The 25,360-nt window shown below is 45.4% G+C and overlaps 1 protein-coding gene across 4 annotated transcripts; it reads left to right on the forward strand.

Moving 5' to 3' along the window:
* Positions 1–4,071: 4,071 nt before the first annotated feature.
* LOC125716398 (thromboxane A2 receptor-like) lies at positions 4,072–23,821 on the forward strand. Of its 4 annotated transcripts, none has more exons than XM_048988650.1 (4): positions 4,072–4,640; positions 4,982–5,318; positions 16,776–17,267; positions 22,229–23,821. In XM_048988650.1, exons 2-4 carry the CDS (start codon positions 5,016–5,018, stop codon positions 22,538–22,540), a joined length of 1,107 nt encoding a protein of 368 aa, XP_048844607.1. In that variant the 5' UTR covers positions 4,072–4,640; positions 4,982–5,015; the 3' UTR covers positions 22,541–23,821. The 4 variants fall into 4 exon arrangements, 3 of the variants coding, with proteins under 3 accessions (XP_048844607.1, XP_048844605.1, XP_048844606.1); XR_007384325.1 differs by lacking the exons at positions 16,776–17,267; positions 22,229–23,821 and adding exons at positions 6,759–7,361; positions 9,031–10,028 and having other exon boundaries at positions 4,083–4,640; positions 4,982–5,810; XM_048988648.1 differs by lacking the exons at positions 16,776–17,267; positions 22,229–23,821 and adding an exon at positions 6,759–8,943 and having other exon boundaries at positions 4,083–4,640; positions 4,982–5,810.
* Positions 23,822–25,360: the final 1,539 nt, after the last annotated feature.

Here is a 25,360-nt window from a genome sequence, read left to right on the forward strand (position 1 = left end):
ATTTAAGATATCATTAAAGACTTCCACACACTCTTAATGTGTTATTTAATATATAATTTATAAAGCATATATTCACTTTTGGGATCCTGTTTATCTGATTACAGTACAACACTAGAGCCATTGATTGTACGTTGTCTTATTACTATTCTGCCACCTTGTGGTGATTGACAATAGTCCGCAATTTTGTCTTAAAGTGTAAAAGTGGGAATAATGATGTGTCGTCATTTCTTTTCATGTCTAAATACTCTTCTGCGCAAAAAGGTTTTTTTTCTTTCTTTAAGCTAATCCTAAGGTTTGGTATTAAAGGGAATCGTACCAGAGACTCGCCTAAATAAATATGTGAGCGTTCAGGTTTTAGTAATGCAAATTAGACAAATGCAAGCGATAATTTATGTTACAGCAGCAACCTACATTAAAACAACCATCAGTAACAGAAATATTGATCAACAGTATCTGCGATATTTCTTTTAGCGCCTGTGATCACAAAGAAATTACAGTATTTTATGACTCAGATGGCGTAAACTACACTAGCGCCATAAACACCCAAGAACTGACGATGCGATTTCCAGGATATTTACGATCCATTTTGTACAAATAGATAAATATACATTATTAGACAAGCCTCTCCTCTTATATCGTTGAATGATAAGAGGGGTACGCAGCAGTGATAATGTAAAAAAGAAAACACTAGTTTAGGAAATTTCAGCATGTCTCCAGTCATCATACACAACGTTTAGTGATCAATATTTCACCCGAGAGTGCACAGTATTGGCTATCGTGCAAAAGTGGCCTCGTTTGCACTGTTTTACACATAATTTGTGCATATGCCAGTCTTTGGAATGTTGCAAGATTTATATGGCACGCTTGCCGGGTAAACTTACAATTTATATGAATTTGTTCATAACAATTACGGCACCCTGAGTTTCACCAGAACATTTCAAGCTGAGACTGAATGGTGACCGTAAGGGTCTCCTTGCCCACAACACCCGAACCCCTGTGTAGCACATAAAATTGTATTTTCTTTCACTTCCGCATGCCTGTGTCTTCATCTAGAAGCATGCAGTGTTTAGAGGAAAGCGCCCCGTTCTGCCTGCAAGATGTCAGTGCGCACAGTAGAGGTCACTGTTCAGCCATATCTTAATAATACACTAATATTATTATAAATACAAAATCTTTGCAGTTGAAAGGGGGATCTCAGCCGACGGCAGGTTTCCCAATTCCTGAATTATTGATGGTTTTTATTTAGTCTTATAATTCCATCCGCTCATATGTTTGCGGTTGCAGATTTTCCTGTAAGCCTGATTATTTGCGTGCAACATTGCCATTTGCCTGGACGTTTTTGGTTACACATTTTGTTTGTAGTTGGTTTTCCTCATTGTTTCCTGTAAGAGGTCCAACATGTTGAAATCTCTGATCGTGTCATCTGCCAATCCCACATACTATGACCAGCGTTAACGCCTTGTTTCTCTTGGCGGGTAGTGGGAGCTGGCATTGACCGATTGCCTGGATGCGAACCAGACTGTGTCAGGGTCCAGCCGTCAAACAGCATCTCTCTCTATTTTAGACTCTTGTAATAAAAAAAGATACAATCTTTGACCCTGTATGTCAAAAATGCATTTCTCTTTGCTCTGTTTATCTTTGCCGAATAGCTGTCTGCATTCTCGAAGCAGTCGTCTGTCTCAGGTATATAAACTGCTTGCACACTTTGCTCAAAAGACTGGATTAGGCAGTAAAAATAACATGGAAGACATGTTGCCAAGAAGAGGGTGTTTTGTGAAGACTGAGGAAATGCTCGCTTTCCTTTTATGGACACCAAGGCTTGGTGATGGCTGTTGCTGACGTCAGCTGGGTTTTTTGCTGAGCACCTTAAAGACCCTAACAGCAAGGATGTTGGAGCAGTGGGACTGTGTGTGTGTTCTTTGGCTTTGGGTTTGAATCCCGTGGCTGTCATCACTGACAGGTTGATCACAAAAACTGTTCTAGTTGATAGTTCTAGCTCTAGTTTAACGTCCAATTTCCATCAATTGGCAAAATATTCCGGAGATCCTACCACTCCCGGGTCTTTGTAGAAGTAGCTCCCCTTATAAAAACGGTTCACTCTGCTAAATAAATGCAATTTTTGAGTTGTAGTTTGGGGGTGTCATGAAGCTCATGGGACTGTATGAGGAGGTGGATCTAAGCAACTAGAGGAGGTGGGACCAAGACATCTGATTGGTTGGTCTCCCTTGCTCCAGTTGCATGGACCCACCTCCTCTACAGTCTGATTGGTTACCTCACTGAACAAATCACTTTTTCGGCCTTGAGTACATTTCTGTGTAAGTGAAATTTCCACAAGTAAAACATCCTTATGAGGATTTCTTGCTGGGCTACCTTAAATCCAACAAATTATCTGGCTAAACATCAAATCTTGTTTCAAGATACAGGCCCCTGTTGAGCTTTTGTTACCAATATTATACGAAGGACCAGAAGGCAGGATTATCTCATTTCCCTCAATGCTCTGCCCAAAGGCTTTCATATGGTTCTTAAAAGTGTATCATGTTGTGTGGCTTGTACATTTAGCGTCATTTTCCAAGTTTTTTATTCAATTGCCTCTCATGAGAAGGAGAGCAAATTTTTCATATCAGCTAGGAAATGTAAACGTACACCAAGCCGCCTTGCAACAATTTGCTTGTAAAAATGTGTTTTAAGGAATTTTTGTTTACTACAGCTTAATAATGCTTTTTGAGGGATCTTTATTTAGCGTGCTCTTGACAAGATGATGGTTGAGTGTCTTGCAAGTCTGAAACCTTCAGTTCTTCTGTTGTACATAAGAGTCAAGTTTGTGTCGACCCTGGGTGCCCCCTGGTGACACCTAGTGGTGGCCAAATGATGCTTCATGAACCATCTGCTGTGTTTTTTGACCCCACTAGATGGTGCTCTTGGCTTGCTTTGAGGCATGCTTTGAGCTCTTTTTTTGAACAGATGGCACCATAGAGTGGGGAGAGAAAATACAGTAAGTGGTTCATGAAGCTTCATTTGATCATCGCTAGTGACACCTATCTGGTGCGGTTATTGTGGCTTATTTGGAGGAAGGGTGATGAATATGGTCCTGAAATATTATATATATATATATACACAGAATGGCTCACCCATCTTCCTATTTTACACTTTAATAACTATTTTTCTTCATTTGTTTGGCAAAAACCTTTTTAAGGAAAAATTGGGGTCTGAGACCAGGGTGAGCTTCTATCCTCGGAGCATTTGGGGTTAAGGGCCCTCAGACGTCTGTTAGATGTCCTACCTAAGCAAGAATGTACTCCTTTAACATTTATTCTCAAAGTTTTCAGAATAATCCTTGTCATGGAAAAAAGCTGCAAGGTTTTGATCCTACGGGAGTAGTTCCCATATTTGGCTATGAACCCAACTTAAAATTTCAAGGCTGAAAATTCTACTAAGGCTTCATTTGCTTAGCAAAGCCATCGGCTGGGGTACTGAGGCTAATTTTAATCTTTCAATGTTATCAAGGCAGCAGCTCATTTGCTAATAGCACATGCGTTTTTTCCCCCCCAAAACAATCTGTTGATGAACTTCCTGTGTGTTGGCTGACCAGTTGGCCTAAATCCCAGTTTAGTCCCAACATACCATCGCTCCATTCCTTTTTCATTTGGGGTTTGTGTGTGGAGACAATGGCAAATAGGTCTGCATCTAAAATAACACCCAAAAGAAGAGTTGTGCTCAGAAAATAGATGAACAGACCCTTTTTTTCTAAATATTCACACAATTTTGGAGAATAAACCCTTGGAACTGCAACAGAAAAGCCAGCCTTTATTATGTATTTATGTATTTGTTTCATCTCTGGCTGGATATCATGCTGGAAGGCCTCATATTTTATTGATCCACAGAACAAAGTCACGCTCTGTGTATATTTGTGTGAAGCAATACTTCATGATGACCAGCAACCTGGCAAGAGTGGACATATATGTTCATTCTCAGTTAAGACTCACGTGAACAGTGTAACCACGGTTACTGAGCTCCACTTTAGCATGTGCTCTACCGGCTCAGCCCACGCAATAACAATGTGGCGTCAACATCTGCTTTGGCTTTATTCTCGACGTCTCCCTTATTTATCTGAGTTAAAGAATCGAGTGATTGGAACACGATAAAATGCATGTGCCGTTGGAAAATACATTCTATGCCTCTCAGGGACAGCGCGGGACGGCACACTCATTGAGGACCAATTATTGTCTTTTAGATGGCATATGTATTGCCTCCGAAGCCAATCTTTTATTATCTCTTTGTAAAGGAGGTCATTAGCTTAAAAAAAAAATGAAAGTACTCTTTGTAGTTTAATCCAACTTCCTGTTTATTTTCTGGATATTACGGCATTCCAAACCTACGCCAGGAGACGGATCACTTTTTTTTAAGGTCTCTTCCTACAGGCGGTGCTTCTCTCAGACAGCCAGAGACGTTCACTGGTTGCTTCAGGGGAAAGGCAGAGATCACTGCAGACCCTGTCTCCGCTGCTGTTGGGTTATGCTGCTGGGCGTTCATTGGCTGGGAGGGAGAGAAATAGACAATTAACCCATCACAACGGTCCTCCTTTTATCCGATTTGTCATCTATCGACATTTGGAAAACACAAGAACCTTGTGAAAGAGGACAGTAAGTACCAAAAAGTTGCTTCTAACGTGCCCGGCAAGCTAACGAATGTGTTTAGGTTCAATCTGTAGCTTCCTGCTATCGCCATTTAGCTGGACTTCTGTTTAATTTAATTGTTTTAAAACTGTACTTGGTTTGCGATGATAACAGCTGGAGTTTCTTCCTCAGTAATTATGTTTATGTTAACTAATCTTAATCAAGAACGTCAGGAAAAAACAGGACTTTCGCAGCTGATTTTAGGTATGATGTGAAATCTTTCCATATGCGGTATTTTGCTCATCCGTAAGGAAGAAAGTGTTTCTGCACAGTTACTATGAAATGGTGACCAGTATATATATCTCTAGAGTCATCGTCCAGAGGGATCCATCTTCTGGCATCATGGCCGGATCCTCCCTTTACGGCAATGAGACCCCTCCAATGTGCTTTTCCGTAAACAGATCTCTCCATTATAACCACCCTATCGCCTCACCTTACTTTGCTGCCACATTCACTGCTGTGGGCCTCAGCTCCAACCTCATCGCCCTAATCGTCCTGATCAGGGCATACCGGAGGACCCACAGTCGATCCCGCTCTTCCTTTCTCATCTTCCTGTCTTGCCTGGTGGTGACAGACTTCATGGGTCTACTGGTGACCGGTCCCGTCGTTATCTCCTACCACACCAAGCGCTTCAACTGGAGTGAGGTGGACCCGCACTGCCACCTCTGCAACTTCATGGGCATGTCCATGGTCTTCTACGGCCTGTGCCCGCTGCTCCTGGGGGCGGCCATGGCGGTGGAGCGCTTCATGGGCATCCGGAGGCCCTTCTCCCGCTCCACCCGCATGTCCAAAGGCCGGGTTCTGCTCACCGTGCTGCTGGTGTGGATGTTTGCTGGCGCCGTCAGCCTGCTGCCCATGATTGGGCTGGGCAGTTACCACCTGCAAAGCCCAGGATCCTGGTGTTTCTTCAACATGAGCTCCCAAACCACAGACCTGATGTTCTCCTTGTGTTACTCCCTGGTGGGACTCTTATCTCTGGCTACATCCTTCATCCTGAACACGGTCAGTGTGATGACGCTGCTACGCATCTGCTGTGGACGGAACACTTCTCGACGGCAGCGGAACCATGAGGTAGAGATGATGATGCAGCTCATCTGGATTATGGTCATCACCTCTGTCTGTTGGTGCCCCTTTCTGGTGAGTGTGATACACTTCAATGACAATTACTTCAGGGGTTTCCAAAGTGGAGGTATGGGAGGGGGGTAAGAATTGTGAGTTTGTCAATGTAAGTGAAAAAACGTGAATAAAACTCCATCGTAACCAGTCGTTTACAATAAATTTGCTAAGCCCCCCCCCCCCCGCCCTCAGATTAGTTACATCTACCAACACCCCCGCCCCCGCAAAAAAAAGATATTTGATATGTTATGTTGATATGTTATGTTGATATATTGATAAAGATATGTTATTTTGAGGGTCCTGAGGTGACCCCCACTTTGGGAACCCATGTATTAAGTTGATAGTCTATTGCAAAGACTTCCCAAATCATTATTGGTGAAAAGTCTCAAAAAACAAAAAGTCTTTTTTTATTAAATATCTGTACAAACGACCAGGCGTTAACCAGTCTTTTCTGAGACAAAGATACCTACATTTATTTAAAATTTGCAACAGCCACAGCTACCTGTACACGCGTATATACTGTCAGTCAATTAAACTGTTATAATGAATATGATGTAATTCACAGAAATGTAACACTATTGCAAGTATAAGTAATTATTATACGACTGCATTGTAAATGTAAAATGGTTCTCAGCTAAATACCTTTAGCCTGTGGTGCATTTGAAAAGGACCTTATCAACAAAATGTTTTTTGTTAAGAGTTGTGAATCTATGTGGTATCAGTAGCCCAAGGGGTCGGGGGACATTTGGTCTGGGGGCCCAGATTTTGTAACTATACTCCTGTGCACACAGGAAAATGAATCTATGAACATCAATCTATGAACAGGCCAGAAATTTATGTTTCGTATTTCGGTTGCATCTCAAAAGGTTTGAAAGCAGGTATTTGGTTTTATGATTTACCATAACTGGTCCTCCAAGGGAAGAACGAGGGAGTCAATCTGTCTGATAAACATCTCCCTTCCCTGTGCAGATACTCATCCTGCAAAGCACGGTGTTTGGGGAAGCCAGGGACCAGAACCTGATGCTTTTCTGCTTGCGCCTGGCCTGCCTCAACCAGATCTTTGATCCCTGGATCTACATTCTGTGTCAGTTGGCCTTAAAATGGAGAGTAAGTTCTAATGCAAAGAGGCGCCCCTCTGTGGCAAGCTCTGTGTTTCGGAACGGGTCAAACTCTTTCCGTCTGATAGTCGTCCCTCAGAGAAAGACACCGCCGTCCTGCTCAGGAGCCACCTCTCCTGCAGGCTCAGTACGTTCTTCTGCAGATGGACCAGTCACATTAAGCACCAGGTCCAAAATTAATTTAACCCATAAGCTACAACCTACAAAAGGAGATGAGATCAGGTGTGACTCATCAGTTCTCAGAGTTATCTGAAAACTAGCTGGAGAGCTGTGGTTTGGATGGACCTTGTAGCACCTGGAGGCCATCCTGAAGAGTGTCACTGGGGTCTACACAGAAGATATCCAGTGTCTGGTCAAGGAGCTGAGTAATGGGGGACAGATGGATGGATCCTGTACCAAAGAGGAAGAACGCTTGCTGTGAGCTGGACTGTGGAGTTCCCGTACAAGCATCCAAGTAAATTATGCCTAACTCTTACCTTTTCTTTTCTCACTAGTTAATCAAACGTTCATTGTCCCCCCACATCCATCGTATAACAGTAAATGAATTTCGCCACGTTTTGTAAATATTGCCTTTGCATTATTTAATGTATAACTTCTGCATCTGAACTTTGACCTTCAACCAAAGACAAAACAGGCACGAGAAGCCCTGAGCACCACTGAGGGGGAAAACCAAAGTGCAGTTTATCTTACAGAAATTATTCCAGCTACATGCAGCCGTTTGCAGAAACAAGGGGACCGGACATCTGGTCCCTGACTGGGCTTATACAGTATGGGTCTCCTACTGCGCCAGCATGTGACAATGAGAGTTATAACTCACTCTGAGCATTTTAGCAGTGCCTGTGTCACCATTACGCAGCCATGAAGAGTCAGACCTGTAAAACACGGCAGTCGTATTTGCAAAGCTGTGAGATATAAGACAATTTAAAAAGAAAGTAGTGCAGTACAGGCTGCAGCAGCGCAAAATGTGTGGGTACGAGTAGAAGCTATTTTAATTAAATATGTATAGGCAAGAATCCTATAGAATGTGGTGTCACCTACCGTATTCTCTGGTATATCATAGGAAATGCACAACAGGGTTTCTGATTCTTCTTAAAAACACACACACACAAAAATGTAGATATTACTTTAAGGGGCAAAATGCTACATGCAGAAGTATTACATTGTATCAAGCGCTGTAGAAACCCTGTAGCCATGAAACCAGAGATGTCTGTAGTTTGACCATTACAGTTTAAATAAATATACATTATGATCTAAAAGTCTGATTTTACTGGACTTTGTCGACTTGCAGGAGTATGTGTCTGCAAATCTGAACGTGCATCCTTTATTACTAAAGACATAGCAGACAGGTTATTTGAATTTTATTGACTTAAATTTTTTTTTGAACCATATGTACTGAATTAATTCAGGAAATAGTTCTTTGGTTCAACCAATAATAACTCGCTTATAATTCACTATAATTTGAAAACTTGCTTTTTTGATGGCAACTCACATAAAATAGCTAAACATATGTCTGTACCAGTCTAGCAGCTTTGCAGCTTAATAAGTCACTAAATTGTATATTATATAAATTCCATGAACCAGCTGCATAAACAACAGAATCCCTCATTTGCATACAATGTGCTTTTCTGTGATAAATCTATACCTGGTTGTTAATGGTTTTTATACAAATTGTAAATGACTGTGTGTCACACTAATAATCATAATTATTCGTAAAATGTATGAATTACATTCAATCAAGTGTATACAAAAATGACTAATTTGAAATTGCATTTTAATAATGGATTTTTAGTGAAGTGCATTTAAGCACTGTTGGGGGAATTATGGTTTGTCGATTGGCATCGCATGCTAAAGTGGCTGCTTGTGATGTTGAGCAAAGACAGAGACAGGATTAAAAGTGGCAAGCAGGCACGTGTTGTGAGAATTAATACATTAATGCCAGAGCCACTTTAACATGGTCAGGGGTCCCACTACTATTTTCCATGATGATGTAGCTGCCATTCGGGATATTGGTGACAATAAAAAGCCCCTGTGCTTCAGCCTGGGTGAGCCTGTGTATAAAATCGCCTCTGATTAATGCTTACCTTCAAGCTACTGAGTAAACTAATCCCTGGCACCCTGTCTAGGGTTCCCCCAACCCTGAGCTTCCTGGGATGACTTGTGGGCTTGTCGCCGCCTCGTACAGGATAAGGAGTCGGAAGATGATCGGAAGAATTGTGAGATCTGTGTGGTGCCGTGGTTGCCACCTTTGGTGTGAGTGCCCCCCACGAGTCTGGCATGTGCCAGGCCTTATATGATTACATCATGGTATAGTGACTCCCTAATGTAAGCTCTTATCCAATCGTGTCTTCGCTGCGGGTGGCCATGGCTTAAGCTTTGATCTCCCAAACCATGGGCAGAGACCACACCCACATCATCAAAAGGCCAGAAGGTCATAATGATGCTTTTGGGATTGCCGTTCCCATCAAAGCTAACTGTGCATTCTCAGCAGCCACACACTGTGTCACGTTCGGGGAGGGACGGACAGGAGAACATGCGGGTAGTTGGCCAGAGACCAGGCAGACGAGGCAGGATCGGGTAGTCAGGGGGCGTGGCACACATGAGGAACGGACGGGCCGGGCACCACAGAACCCCCCTCTAAAGGCACGCTTCACCGGGCGTGCCTCGGAGGGGCGCAGGACGGGACGAGAGGAAAAACTGGACCCGGACAATAAAACACAGGGATTAACGCAGGACTGGGAACAGGACAGAAGAACAGAACACGGCGAGAGACAGGACGTACGACAGGACTTGACACAGGACCGGGAAAGCGGAGAGACAAACCAGGAAGGGAGAAACAGGAGGGACATGCGGGACACTAGGAACGGGAGTGCAAGGAGGGAACATCGGGAAACCAGGAGCCGGAAAGGGCGGAACAACGGGGCGAGGAGCAAAAGCAGGCAGAATAAAGACAGGAGGAGAGAAGGCAGGGACAAAGGCAGGAGTACAGGGCGAGAAGGAGGGGGAATAAAGGGTCGGCCGAGTGAACCCTTGCGGGTGACGGGAGGCAGCCGGAGGGGCTGCAGGCGGCCGGGAGGCCGGAGCCGGAGGGGACCTCGGAGTGGCCGAGGAGACAGGGCGAGGAACAGACGTAGGGGCTGAGAAGGGAGCCGGAGGGAGGACCAGGGAAGGGGACGAGGGAGCGGGAAGGGACCCTGGCGAAGGCAAGGAGAGGGGGGGAGCCGCTGCAGGCGGCGACGTCGTCCGCCGCACCGGAGCGGGAGGATCCGGAGGCGACTGAGGAGCCGCCCTCAGGGAACCCGCAGGCGACCACCGAGGAACCGGCGCAGGGAGCGAGGCAGGGCGACGAGGTCACGATGGGGGACCCGCAGGTGATCGCTGACCAGGCAGACCAGGACCCGCAGGCGCCGACCTAGCTACAGCGCCGGTGAGCGAGGACAAGCCAGGGGGTCGGGCGGGAAGGACCCCAGTCCTACGTCTGTGCCCCTTCCCCTTGCGGGACACAGACATACCGACCCCTGGTCGGAGTCGATGTCGCCGGGGTGAGGGCGAAGGAGTCACAAGTAGGGTCCCCAAGGGGTCCCATTCAAGCTCCTCCACCTCCAGAGATGGAGGAGCCAAGATGGAGTCCTCTGGGACCTCCTCGGGGACTAAGGCAGAAGGGACTGGAGTGGGGTCAGGGACTGGAGTCACAAAGGGAGTGGGATCAGGAACGGGGCCAGGGATCAGAGTCACAAGGGGAGTGACAGGGGGCACCTCGGGCGAGGGCGCTGCAGGCAGGAAGTGCGCCCCAAGCGTGGGCGCGGGAGCTGCAGGCAGGACAGAGGACTCGGGCGTAGGCACAGGGGCTGCAGATAGCGAGGGCGCCCCAGACGTGGGTGATGGAACTGCAGGCAGACAGGACGCCTGCACGGAGGTTGCAGGCAGGCAGGATGACTCGACAGCGGGAGTCTCAAGTACAGGCGGGTGGTTCCAGGTGGTCACGCAGGCAGTGGAGGCGGCTGCCCCGGCGTGGGAACCGCGGACACTGGCGACTGCTCCAACACGGGAGCCACGGGAGCTGGCGGCTGCGCCGGTGCAGGTGTCGCTAGCAGAGGAAGCTGCGCAGTTCTCACGGGCAGTTGTGGGGGCTGCTCCGGCTGCGCAGATTGCAAGGGTGTGGGCGTTGCGAACAGTGCAGGCGGCGGCGATGGTCCTGGCACGGGATCCGTCGGCAAAGGCGGGTGCGCCGGTGCAGGACCCGCGTGCAGAGGTGGCTGCTCCGGTTCAAGCTCCAGGGGTAGAGGCGGATGGTCCGGTACGGGGTCCTCCGGTGTCCGGAGCTGGAGAGGCCTCTGTAAGCCCTCCCCGAGGGCTTCGAGGGCCGCCGGCTCAGAGGCGGGGTTAAACGCCTCGAAGTCCTTCTGGAGCTGGGCCAGGTGTTGCTCTACCTCTGTGTCTCTTGGAGTCGGGAAGCTGTCCGACACCCTCCAGTATAACCCCTGGAGGGCGAAGAACTTGTGAGCCAGCCGCTCTCTTTCCTCTAACAGAGGCGAGGGGGGCGCCGCAGGGGCTTTTGCCTCTAACGGCGGGACTGGCAAGTCTGACGAGGGAGAGACGGACACGGCCCCCTTTGGGAAGCGGGGCACACGCGGGATCGCGTCTCTACCTGCGCGGACACCTCCCCAATTATCCAGTCTTTCGGGGCGGTACTGGTGCCTTTCGAGGGGTGGCCGCTGGTCCCCGGGGAACGGTGCAACGCCCGGGATTAGGACGAGCTCTTCCTCCTCGTCGTCGCTACGATCCCAGAGCCGGGTCAGGAAACGGGCTCCAAAACGGAGTGGTTCTGACTCCGGGCTTAGGACGGGTTCCCTCTCTTCGCTAGGGAGCCAAGGGCTTGAGAGAGAGCAGGCACCCAGACTGATGGACTCATTGGGAGTCCTCTTCCTCCCTCGCTTCCTCTTCTTCTTTTGGTCCGTCATTCTGTCACGTTCGGGGAGGGACGGACAGGCGAACGTGCGGGTAGTTGGCCAGAGACCAGGCAGACGAGGCAGGATCGGGGAAAACGGGGGTTTATTCTGGCACTGGAACATGGGAAACATGGAAGCCACAGACGATCCACACTACGCACACTAGTCACGCAATGACGGACCAGGGTAACAGGCAAGACCAGGACTTAAAACAGGACAAGACTAATCAAAGTAATCAGACACAGGTGGAAACAATCAGGGAAGAACACGTGGGTAGTAAGGGGGCGTGGCACACACGAGGAGCGGACGGGCCGGGCATCACACACTGGCTGCATTTATTTATTTTTTTTGCGGGGGGCTGCAAAAATACTAATCATTCCCCTAAATTTAACCAAAGGAATTAAACACCTTTTAAATTTCAGTCACTCGCCTATCTAGAAATTCATTGAATTAAATTAACCTTACTTATACAATAGAATAGTTCTGTAAAACTGAGCTAATAACACATTAATCAAAACACGCTGCATGAATATATGAGTAGTCTGTAAAGTTTATATAAGTAGTTAAATGAGTATTGGTAAAGATCTACATGTCGTCTGTTGTTACTTCCTTATTGGACATAAATGCGGTAGAGTAACATAAGGTTATGCGTTGACTTCGCATAAGGAAAAATAAAATAAAAGCCTGTCTTTATGAAGTTTATATCCCAGATGAGTCTTTTAATAGTTCAGCCAAATCTGGGTATGTCAGGACCCAATAGTTTTGGGTTGTTGGGGAATTTGTAAAAGTTTATTTAATTGGTTGGGCCAGTTCAGATTGTCTTTTTATTGAGTCTAATGCCTTTTTTGGAAGACTTATTTTTTGGTGAATTAAATTGGACTGTCTTTTCTGTACAAAAACATTTATCTTACACGTTAAACACAACACAATTTTTTGTTTGCACTTATGACAATATATTTATGCATATATATAGTATTTTATAACCTCAGGATACAATATTATGACTATTTACTGAATTAATTTCCTTAGAGTTGAGTTATACATTCTCACTCAGTAACATACTGAGGACAATGATAAATAACTACAGCTGTAAAAAAAAAAATGTCTTTCAGCTTCCATTGGCCTCCTCGGGGTTCTTTTGGCCTTGAGAGTCCCTGAAGCGCCGGTCCTCCAACTTCAGACTTGGCCCGAGACTCAAAGTTGGAAGTCAATTTGATGCGTAACTAGAGAATTCAGACTCTGCCTCCCAGATACTGAGCTTGACTTGAGACATCTGATGTCAGTCCAGAATCGATGAAAGCTGACAAAACACTCTACCACCTCTCTTTAGATCTGTTTATTTCATATCAATATTTATTGGTTTGTGCCAAGAAGGCGATTTGAAGCGATGGGGTATTATGAGAAATGGCTCCGAGATCTGGCTGTGATGTGGTACTAATCAATGTCTGCTTTCTATCGAGGTGACTTACTTCAACTCCAACGCTTGACATTCGTCAGGAGCTGACACTCCCAACATAGTTCATTTATGACTCCAAAGTGATTGTAGAGTAAGCCATCCTGTTGCACAATAGCTGTGGAGATCAAAAGCCAACTATGAACGTGGCAGATTACTAGGAACAGCTTGGAGCGAGACAAAGTAGATAAAATAGCAAAGTGTGTTGGGTTATCAGTCATAGACTCAATGGGTACAAACCTGTGATCTGTTAATGCTAACACTAATGTTAATGTTATCGATTCAGACCTGTAGACTCAGTCAGAATGCTGACACATATCATTAATTAAACCCAAAAACTCTGAGGTCACACTTTTCAGCCCATTTAAAACCGTCTGACGGGATGGTCTCCTCCCAGCTCATTGGATATTGGATGGCCGAGATGCAACAGTTTCCATAAGCCTGGAAACAGTTTGAACCAATTCAGCATGTGCATTCAATTTCAGCATTTCTGGCGTAAATTTAACGTGCAGAAATCGAAGGCACAAGCAAGTCAGGACAGAACAGGGTATCACGAAATGATACCTCAAAATAAAGCACGCATGCAGCAAGAAGATGATTAGTCACAGTTGAGTCAAGTCTGCAGGACCAGCTGGTCACCTTCCGTGTTTAGCGCCGTGCACAAGCCCACAATACATGTTGTGTTCCTCCGCCCCTTTGGACATGGTGAATAAACGGATTGGATTCTGGAGCGGTAATTTGTTTTCCGCTTGTGTTGCTGTGCCACTGGAGATACAGCTGGTTTCTGTCGCTAAACAGGAGGGGGGGTGAAATTTTGGCTGAAGCCATTTTAGAAGACGCTGCCAAGGCTAAAGCGTACTCTCCAACCTAAGACGGGAGCAATCTAAGGTAATCTTCTCCTCTGTTTACTCTTCTGCTGCCATCATACTCTCCATTTCTTCTAAATCTGATTTTTTTTATTAAAATGGTTTTCTTTCAAATGCCACCAGATCAATACACAAACAAAACATTTTCAATATAAGATTACTGCTGAAAGCTGCAAAGTGGTATAATCTCTGTTTCACTTTGAGGTGAAGTTCTGAAGGTGCTGCTGAGCACCATGGAAGTTGAGTCGTCATGTTCATGCTGTTCCTAAAGCGATACTTCAAAGGCTGCTTTTCTTAGCCCTTGTGGCTCGATAGCATCTCGGAGAATGTAATTAAGTTCTGGTCCTCTTAGTAGCTTCCCCTTTAAACTCTCGGCTAGGTAAACATACAGATGTGACTTATGCAAAAGATACCATGCAGTGTTGGGGCACAGATTCATTAGGAGATGAGCTGTGTGTGGAAATCTGAGGAACATACAGTAAGAGTGGATTTTCACAAGACGTTTAGGAGGAAGCTTGTTTATTTTGATGACAGACCACAAAATTAGCGAAAATCCTAAAGATTTTTCTTCCCTGCCTCTACGGCTTCCCGTTTATTTTTTCTCTGGGTGGTAAATGACTTTTTCCCCCATTTAATTAATTTTTTTCTGGCATATGAACTTTGTTTTGCTTGTTTCTCCTAGAGGATGAGATTTTGAAATCAAATGTTCATGTGTCACCATTTTACTCTGAAAATACGTATCTTTCACAGTGGGAATCTGCTGTGCGGCGATACTGGAGAGATTGTTATTGTTTACAAATAATAGCGCATGAGTTAAGCATCATTATCTATCAGACAAGACATTTTTTAATGCCACTGATGTATTTCTCCCAACCTTTTAGGAGGCTAACAGTGGTATCTCATTGCAACATACATGTGGACACAATAATGGTTACGCAACATTGAAATAACATCATAAGCAAATATAAACTGTTTAAAAATGTCGCTAAATAAACACAGAAACCATCTATCCAGATGCTACATCATTTAACAAACTTTCATTATTAAATGACTTTATACAAAGTGTTTTAATAACAACTACAAAAAGAAACCCTGGACTTTTTTGGTTTATGGTTCAGTTTTCAAACATACAGTACAGTGCAGTCAATGAAAATGATGTTAAATGGTCTTCATGTTGGTGTGAAACTATGATATTGTGTCTAAGCTGAGTGTATCTGCTCAGCCATTTCAAAGCCTCTTCTGAAGTCGCCCCAGTATTTGCAGCGACCGTCCGATACACCCAAGCATGTTTTTTGACTCCGGCATAAATATAATTCATTTGGGTAATTGATACTTCATTGAGGTGTTTAAAAATAAGTTAATAAATTCATTATTTAATTGAGCTGGTTGAGGAACTTAACAAATACAGGGTTTGGTTTGGGAACCAAAGCAATGTTCACTTATCTAATCCAACAAGATGTCAGTAAGTTTTTGGAGAGCAGCAGAAATTCTTGTTTTTTTTGTTTTTTTTTACTTTTTATTGTGTTACTGTTAATTTGCAGATGTCGTAATGTCAAATTGTGCTTTTTTTCCCTGAGCAAATCTACATTCACCATCTAGATAAATTGCCTTAAACATTTCCTTTGACTGCGTAAGACTTTTGCAGAGTAGCGTGCTGAATTCTTTTGGCTTTATGGAACTGTGCTAAAGAAACCTTAGCGTTATTTACTGACATGGGGCAGCGGCTGACAGCTCTGTCAGCGGAGTACTGACATGTAACCATCCGATGACTTAAAAATTAGCTGCTGCATTTGCAACTGAAGGCAGATCTCGCTACCCACAAAAATAATAATAATAGATACTTTATTTCTTTTTGTGGGGAAGTTCTCTTTGCGCCTCCCCCCAACTTGCTCACTGTAGATGAGAGCAAGCTGGTCATGAAGGGCAGCCCGTAGCAGCGCCCAGGGAGCTGGGGGTTAAGGGCCTCGCTCAAGGACCTGCAAATGTGCTGCGGTTAGGCGTAAACCCATGACCTTCTGGTTAAAGGCCCACTGAGCCACATGGTGCCCCCCAGGAAAGTCGTATGTTTCTTAAAGTGGGGGCAGGCTTCTACACTTCCGGGTGTTTTTATGTTTTGACCCTCCTCAGGAATATCTTCTCATTTACAATTGAGGTAGCTGCATGCCGTCATTGAGGAAAGTCTAGTAGTATGGCTGCAGAACTACAGAGCTTTCGATATTTGTCTTTTATAGGGTGATACATGTCCTACATCCTGCTCTTATCATCTGGAGAACTATAAAAGCCCATCAGCTGACATCATGGTTGAGTTGACTTCTTATGGCAATGAGTCGACTCCTATTTGCTTCTCTATAAATAAACCACCTATCCAATACAACCATCCTATCGCCTCACCTTACTTCTCTGCCACCTTCACTGCTGTGGGCCTCAGCTCCAACCTCATCGCCCTAATCGTCCTGATCGGGGCGTACCGAAGGACCCACAGTCGATCCCGCTCTTCCTTTCTCATCTTCCTCTCTTGCCTGGTGGTGACAGACTTCTCAGGTCTACTGGTGACCGGTTCCATCGTTATCTCCTACCACACCAAGCACTTCAACTGGAGTGAGGTGGACCCGCACTGCCACCTCTGCAATTTCATGGGCATGTCCATGGTCTTCTACGGCCTGTGCCCGCTGCTCCTGGGGGCGGCCATGGCGGTGGAGCGCTTCATGGGCATCCGGAAGCCCTTCTCCCGCTCCACCCACATGTCCAAAGGCCGGGTTCTGCTCACCGTGCTGCTGGTGTGGATGTTTGCTGGCGCCGTCAGCCTGCTGCCCGTGATCGGACTGGGCAGTTACCACCTGCAAAGCCCAGGATCCTGGTGTTTCTTCAACATGAGCTCCCAAACCCCAGACCTGATGTTCTCCTTGGGTTTCTCCCTGGTGGGACTCTTATCTCTGACCACATCCTTCATCCTGAACACGGTCAGTGTCACGACGCTGTTGCACAACTGCTGTGGACGGGATGCCAATCGTCGCTGGCGAAACCATGAGGTGGAGATGATGATTCAGCTTATCTGGATCATGATCATTGCAACCGTCTCCTGGTGCCCCCTACTGGTGAGTACATAAAAGACATTATTTCTTAAGAAATCATTAGAGATTGGAATAATCCACAGAGACTAGAAACCACAATAACTAACATTATGGAAATAATATCAACCACTTCTATCACAGAACTTAACTTCTATTATTTATGAGATTATTCTATTATACAATGTTACAGGCTCCTTCTAATTCATATTTACCCAGAGTCAACATGGCTTATTGGATTCATAGGCATTCATGACTTGGTCAGATACTTGGCAGATTAAACGAAACGACGATAACTGCAAATTTGGTTTCGGAACTGGAAATTCACACTATTAGTAACCAGCTGCATAGAGGACAGAAAGAAAGACAGCATATGATTTTGATTCAAGGAATTATGTATGATTTACCTACATCTGACATCATGACACCTATGCTAAAGCAAAAGGGAAAAAGTAAACGACAGATCTGTAAGTGTGTGAGTTTATAATAATGACACCTTATTGGTCCCATGTGGGGGAAATTCTCTGGTGCAGGTGGCCACCATTAGAGCAGGGCTGGGGAACCTAATCCATGAGGGGCCGGTGTGGGGGAGGGTTTTCGGGATGATCTCTCAATCAGCCAATAACAGTGGGTCCCTGGGACCGCTGCGTTATTATTGGCTGATTGAAAAACCCGCACCGCCTCTTCATGGATTAGGTTCCCTACCCCTGTATTATAGCTACGTGGCAGGTGTGGCTTGTTAAGGACATTATGGCAAGACTGAAGTTTGCACATGAACATGACAAGACCTGGACTTCTGGAACAATGTGCTTTAGACTGAAGAGGCAAAGATAGAGATATTTGGCTACATTTCCAAGCACATCATTTGACCAGAAGATCCTGATACCAACTGAAAAACATGGTGGTGGTAATGTTATGATTTGGGGCTGCTCTGCTGCACCTGAGCCTGAGCAGACGACCATCACAGAATCCACTATCAACTCTTCATGTGCCAAGGGGCCCCTGGAGAAACTGTGACACAATCTGTCAGAAGATTGAAGCTCAACCAATAGTGGACCTTACGACTTGAAAATGACCCAAAACATTCCAGTAAATTCACCAAAGAAAATAACAGAATGCAGGGTTCTTAAGTCAAAGCCCAGATATGGATGTCTTTGAGATGGCATGGGGGATTCGAAATGGGATGTGCATGCACGAATCCCCCAAACAGCACTCAGCCGAAAGAATTCTGCATGAAGCAGTGGGAAGAAGCTTTCTCCCAGCTCATGTCAGACACTGGTACACAGTTATAAGAGACGCCTGCTTACTGTATGGTTGCTTCCGCTAAAGGGGACAATTAGCAGTTAGAGTCAAGGTTGTATTTTTTCCACAGAACGTTATGGCTCATATGTTGTTGTTAATAAAATATTTACCAAACAACACAACTATTTTGCGGCCGGTTTTGGCCAGAATAAAACATTCCCCTAGTAACTGGTTTTGTTTGAGTAACTGAGGCATGCAGTCTTCACATATGCTCACTATATAAAGTTTTGCATCCATTTTCCATACCTGCTTGTCCTATAAAGTATCATGGGGGTCTGTAGCCTATGCTGGAAGCTACTGGCACAAGGCAGAGAATAACCCAGGATGGGGCATCAACCCATCGCAGAGGACAAACACCATTCACACCTACGGGCAATTTAACCTTAGCTCCATGTCATGACACAATTCTGTCATTGCTCATCTATTATACATCCACAGGAGAAACATGGCCTTGCTTTGGGTAAACAGTTCTTGGGTTATTGCACTGGGCTTCCACCTTCACACGCTTTCTGACGGAGAGCTGTAACATAGTGTCCGAGTTTGTTTACAGTATTTGGGGGAGGAGGGTAGGACTTGTGCCGGCCGACCTTGGTGTCAAAGAGCTGTCATCTTCTCATAGATAATCCAGATGTTTAGGCTCTGCTGGCCTCCTACCTGGAGTCAGTGGAAATCAAACAAGAAGACTGATGGTCTCACAGCTACAGGCAGATACACAAAACAGGAATGGAGATCTTCAATGGACTGGCTGTTCGCAGTTCTTAAGCCAATTTTAAACAGACCTCTTAGAACTAAACTGTGCTGTTACAATAATTCTGTCAGTACTGGAATTTGTTTTAAACACCAGATTCTTGTTATATGCAATGAATGGAATGTAAAGTTAGAGGTTAAAATCCCGCCCCTGCTTTCTGTGTGTGTGGAGGTTCGGATCCCAACACTGCTCTGTGCATGTGGAGGTTCAAATCCCGCCCCTGCTCTATGTGCGTGCGGACGTTCGAATCCCACTCCTGCTCTCTGTGTGTGCGGACGTTCGAATCCCACTCCTGCTCTCTGTGTGTGCGGAGGTTCAAATCCCGCCCCTGCTCTCTGTGTGTGCTGAGGTTCGAATCCCACCCCTGCTCTCTGTGTGTGCGGTGGTTCGAATCCCACCCCCGCTTTGTGCATGTCGAGATTCGAATCCTGGCCTTGCTTTCTGTGCGTGCGGAGATTCAAATCCCGTCCTTGCTCTCTGTGCATGCGGAGGTTCGAATCCCACCCCTGCTCTCTGTGTGTGCGGAGGTTTGAATCCCACCCCTGCTCTGTGTATGTGGAGATTCGAATCCCACCCTTGCTCTGTGTGTGTGTGGAGGTTCTAATCCCACCCCTTCTCTATGTGTGTGGAGAGGTTCTAATCCCACCCCTTCTCTATGTGTGTGGAGAGGTTTGAATCCCACTCCTGCTTACTGTGTGTGCGGAGGTTCGAATCCTGTGTGCAGAGGTTGCACGTTCTTGCTGTTACTCCACTTTACTCCTCCAGTTCAATAATAGGCAGTTCAGCTAACTGGTGTTTCTATATGGTGCTTTATGGTTCATACCCAAGAACCTAAAAAATCAGGAGTTACAGTACATGGAAAGTTTAAGGGTTTTTCTTTTTTTTGCATGCTATATTTTGAGATTTGACTTTCTGCCAGTAATTGGTAGGTCAGTGGTTCAGAGTCTGCGGTCGGCAGAGTGATTTTACTGTTGGGCCATTGAGGGAGGCCCTTAACCCTCATCTGCTCCAAGAAGTGGCCGACTCTGCTATCTCAATTGTGTGTCACTTCAGATAAAAGCTTCCGCTAAATAAATAAAATAAATCTGGCGGCAACTGAACCTTCAGATTCTATGCGGCTTAGTCAGTAACAGGAAGTCATAGCTCAGAGAAGCACTTGTGGCTAATCGGAGTGTCTGATGTCCATTACATGGTCATTTATTTCAGGTGTCTTTGGCTTCTTGCTGCACGATATCGTGTCAGCATAAAAAGTCCCCACAAAGGTGTAATCAAAAACAGTGCATTTGCCACATAAGTTTCTGCAAGTGTTTCTTTGCCTGCATGTGTGAAGAGACCGGGACCATGTGCTTTTATATTTGTACATTCCATTTCTATACTTCATAAATTTAGCAAGAGCTAAATATTCAGAGCAACATATATTTTCACGAAAGAGCAACTGGGGCTTAAGGGACTTTTCCTCGTAGCAAGATGAGTCTGATCCGGATCCAAACCAAATGTTCAGAAATTGCCACAGATCCATAAAACAAATGTGGTCCAGTGACTTCTTGCACAACAGGCCAAAGCTGGTCTGAATCTGCTGCCTGGATTTGAAACAGATAAGGGCCGTATACGTATGTGCCAGATTTATGCTGAATCTGTGCTGGATCTGCACTAGAGTCTAAAGTTAAAATCAGATCTGGCTTAAATGGCGGCAATGAGAGGTGCAGTGGGCGAAGTTTTTGTGCCTATGAGCAGAAGACTACTGGTTCAAGTCCTGGCCTCAACAGAAAGCACTGCATGTTAGCTGAGCCTGCACTGCGGCCTCCAGGCTACAGAGAGAAACATGGGTTTAGTGAAGAGAAGAATTCCGGTGCATCTGTACTTGTGCAAATAAAGCATGTTTGTTTAATGTGGCCCCAGACTGACTGCCGACCAGTTCTGCTCCAGGATCTTACCTTAACATACGGGAATGGTGAGCAGAAGGTTGTTGGTTTGAGTCCTGGTCTTGACAGAATGGCTGCATGTCTGCGGGCTCTTGTGTTAGGCCTTTAACTCCCAGCTCTGGGGGTGCTGCCTGTTGTCTGATCTCTAAGCTATGGGAAGCAAGATGTGGCAGGTGAAACGAAGCAATCCAGTCCAGCTGTTCAAATAACTTACATTCTGCCCCAGAATCCTAGCTTATGATGCTGTAGCACGCACCTTAATAAATGCTTTTATGCCCACAAGCACAGCTACACATCTCTTCAACTACCCCATCTAGCTCTCCATCAGCTGAGCCCGCTGAGCCAATCACTGGCCACTTAGGGTCAGGGAGGGTTCTGGAGCAGAGCTGGTCAGCAGTCAGTCTGGAAAAAATTAGTCTGAGCCACACTTAACAAAAAAATATGCTTTATTTGCCAAAGTACTGGTACAATGATGCTTTTCTTCACACCACATCTTGCTCTCCGTAGCTTGTTCTGTTGGTGGGGGGGGGGGGCTTCTGTTTATAAGCACAAAGACACAAACCCACAGAGCCACTCACTGCCCCCTTTTGAACTGCATCTGAATTTAATTGTTGACTCTGGTGCAAATAGGGGCCAGATTCGGTAAATATTCAATGTAAATCTTTTCTGTTTCAAATCTAGAAAGCGGTTTCAGGCCAGTATTGGTCCATTTTGCAAAAAGATACCGGGCCAGATCCGGTTTACAGATCTGCGGAGATTTCTGCACATTTGGCCCGGATCCGGTTCAGACTCATCTTGGTCGCATGTGTGTGGGTATACTGGTGCCCAGATTTAAGGAGATGCAGGTGGATTTGGTCCAGAACCAGTTGCGATTGGTAACCACAGTGCTAACCATTACACCATGGGTTTGTCTGTGTGCGTGTATGTCCATGTTTCAACATGTGCGCATGCATGTGTGTGTTTGTATATTTGCACCTTTGTTTGCTGGTGGTTGACCCCCCCCCCACTCCCCTCAGGTGTTCACTACACACACAGCCCTGTCCGGTGGGCCCGTCCAGGATAAACACCTGCTGCTCTGGATCCGCTTTGCCACCTGCAACCAGATCCTGGACCCCTGGGTCTACATCCTGGTCCGGCAGGCTGTGCTGAAGAAGGTCCACTGCTGTTCCGGAGGGCTCCAGTTTGACATGTACCCCAGCTTTGTCACCCTCTCCCGCCCTCTCCATGCCAATGCCGTGGACGGCACTGGGACATCCAATCCAGACAACTTAGCTAAAACGTCCCTTCTCTTAGACTCACTGCCACATGCATCCATGGACCCCAAATGATTTATTGTGAGCCCAAAAAACATTATTAGCAAAAATTGAAATTGGTTCAATGAATAAGAGCAAGGTACCCAAACTTGTGGCAAGAACTTGTGGAAAGTCCTCCAGGACTGTTGGAGAAGCATCCCAGGTGGCTACATCCGGAAGCTGGTTGAAAGAATGTCAAGAGTCTGCAAAGCTGTCATCAAAGCAAAAGGGGGCTATTTTGAAGAGTCCAAAATCTGAGAAAATGTTGAGATGTTGAAGACTTTTCTTGGTTGTGGCCATATTTGATATGTATTATTTCACTGCCTCGAGGCCTTTTACGAAAAGGTGACTAACATAGCTTAATCAGAGACGAATGCATTGTCAGCAGGGGTGTCCAGAAGTTTGACTGGCGCTGCCATGTGTTTTAAAACAAAAAGATTTTAGAGCAGTTTTTCAGCAAATACACAAGTAACTTTGCCCCCTCTTATTCAGATACATTCATACAGAGGGTGAGTGCACACAGCTGACAGTGGCCCCTGCCTGGGTGTAGCACCATACTGGATTGCACCGGGGCATGTGATGGCCACAGGTAGTCAAGCCTTCCTGAGAAAGGCTTCTTCTGATTGGTCTGGGGAGTGCGTGAGGGGCGGGGCCTGCAGAGGCTGCACAGCTGGGGCTGAATTCTGGGCCACGGCTGAGCAGCAGATGAGAAGCAGATGCTGGGCGTCACATATCTTTGTGGATTCCAGGAAACGCTCAGGTCCCGGCCGTCTCCCACCACAGGAGCTTTAAATCTGAATCTTAGATGTTCCATATTTGGACCAGTTGCCCGGAATTTTACTAATTTTTCTCGGAAGGCTGCTGAGATATGCTCCCCATTCTGGACTTTATCTCTTAATGCTCTGTTGACTGTGAGCAAGCCATCCTCAGGCTGTATCCCTTCTGGCGATAGTGTCGCTCCTCAGTGCTTCCAGGTTGAAGTATCTGCAGAACCAGAGTTACTGTATGTGGTCATTCCATGTATAGCTTTAGAACAAACAGTGATCAGCTAGACTCTATGGGTATTTGGACCAAGTGATTAATGGTGAGAGTGGTCAAAACTGAAGGACCCGAGAGATTCCATTTATTTATAGTTTTATTATTTTATTCATAGTCATGAGTATTTGTTATTGTTTTTAAATGTATCTGTATAATGACCAGTCTAACGCTAAAAAAACCATATGGGAGAAACCCGGTGGTGGAAGGGTTATGCAACGGGGGGTATTTAAGTGGGAGGGGTGATGGTGTTTAGGAGATAAATGTCTGATCTCACATTAATGCTCAGTCTGTTTATTTGCAGGGTTTGAACGACACACTCCTTTGTTTTTAAAGCATTTCTGTGCATTATTGCTGCGACAAAACCAGAGAAAGGCTGCACTGTAAGTGAATAGAGTGTAAACATTTGTAGGAGTTTGTAAGTAGCCACATAATCACACTAACACTGAGCATTTCAAAAGCCAGCAGGTAGCTCGTGAGCAGACGGTTTCACTGCCATGCGCACTGGAATGGCGGCAGTGCCAGCCGTCACTCATCCGGCGTGATGAGTTCCATTATAAACCTAAAATTGGCTACATAAAAAGCACTGGAGTCGACTGCAAACCATACAGACTATTTCCAAGGTAATAAAACCGCAAACATACATGCAAATAAGTGTGCAGACTGTGAATCCAGTTGACAATCTCACACCAGCCAGCTGACCAAAGTTGCCGGCTCTGGAACGGGTAGCAAAGTTCCTGCAATTTCTTCGGAAAATACAGAAAAATTCTTCCAATATCGTTGTCAGGGTGGGGTGGGGTGCTGCTAGACATTTTAGGCCTCCAACCTACACCAACACAATTATGTTCAGAACTTTGGAATCATCCTAAATATCCCCCTTTTACAGTGCCCCTGGGTGCAATACAGGACTAGACAGTGTGCTGCAGCAATAAGTACACAAAATAAACAAGTAATAACGATGTGAATAATATTTTTTATGCAGCTAAACAATGCTAATAGCACCAATCCCCCAGGTCACCATACCCTAGCTTCTCTCCTGATAAAAATCACCAGTACTGCAATGATACTGCACAACTGGAACTATTAATTTAACACTGAGGGTGTTTATAGAGTCCTGTATTTATTTATCTGTTGTAGGGTTATATTAACACTCCCAGTATTAAATTAGTTCTCTCATGTGTCCAAATAACACAAACTTTACTGTATACCTCAGGTGACAGCTGTGTGTAAACTACTCCCTTTATCGCTGTTCGAAACGTGGCACTTTTTCTTCTAAAAATATACGGACTGCCACGGTTACTAACCACAGGGGGAAAAAAAACGAGAGATCTGTATCCAAAGATAAATGAGAGGTTGCAAGATATGTCTGGCAGCCAGCCTCTCCTTTAATCTTTGATAGTTTGGTCTATGCCTCCTCCATGCTTTCAGTTTGGCGAAAATATGTTTTGCCACGCCGTCTGTGACAAATCATTGTGATGTCACAAAGCAGTCCAGTGTGTTACATTTTGTAGAAATGATTAATTAAATGGAATACTCGTGGGTGGTTCCGTTTCACTGAATGCGTTGCGTAAAAGATAAATGTGTAAAGTGATGGCCTGGTGCTCTGTGTTACCACCCATAGAACATGATACAACTTCAGTGGATTTTGGGGCGAGGGATCGAGGTCTAGGGCCTTAACATCAGCTCAGTGCTTCTCCTTATATGGCATGTGACTCTACTAACCCGTGGGAAGGTCACTTTGTTTTTTTTTCGCATCCAAAACAGAATGCTAATCTGCATAACTCAGACCCTGTGCTTCATAACCATGTTAGCGCTCTATCA

The sequence above is a fragment of the Brienomyrus brachyistius genome, chromosome 21 (genome assembly GCF_023856365.1).
Source record: "Brienomyrus brachyistius isolate T26 chromosome 21, BBRACH_0.4, whole genome shotgun sequence".
In the NCBI taxonomy this organism is placed as follows: Eukaryota; Metazoa; Chordata; class Actinopteri; order Osteoglossiformes; family Mormyridae; genus Brienomyrus; species Brienomyrus brachyistius.

Bases quoted from the DNA above. Each gene is read 5' to 3' on its own strand.
- LOC125716398 (XM_048988648.1), top strand. From the start codon at position 5,016: ATGGCCGGATCCTCCCTTTACGGCAATGAGACCCCTCCAATGTGCTTT. The intron at 5,811-6,758 runs GTGAGTGTGATA...TTCCCTGTGCAG, and splicing joins TCTGTTGGTGCCCCTTTCTG to ATACTCATCCTGCAAAGCAC.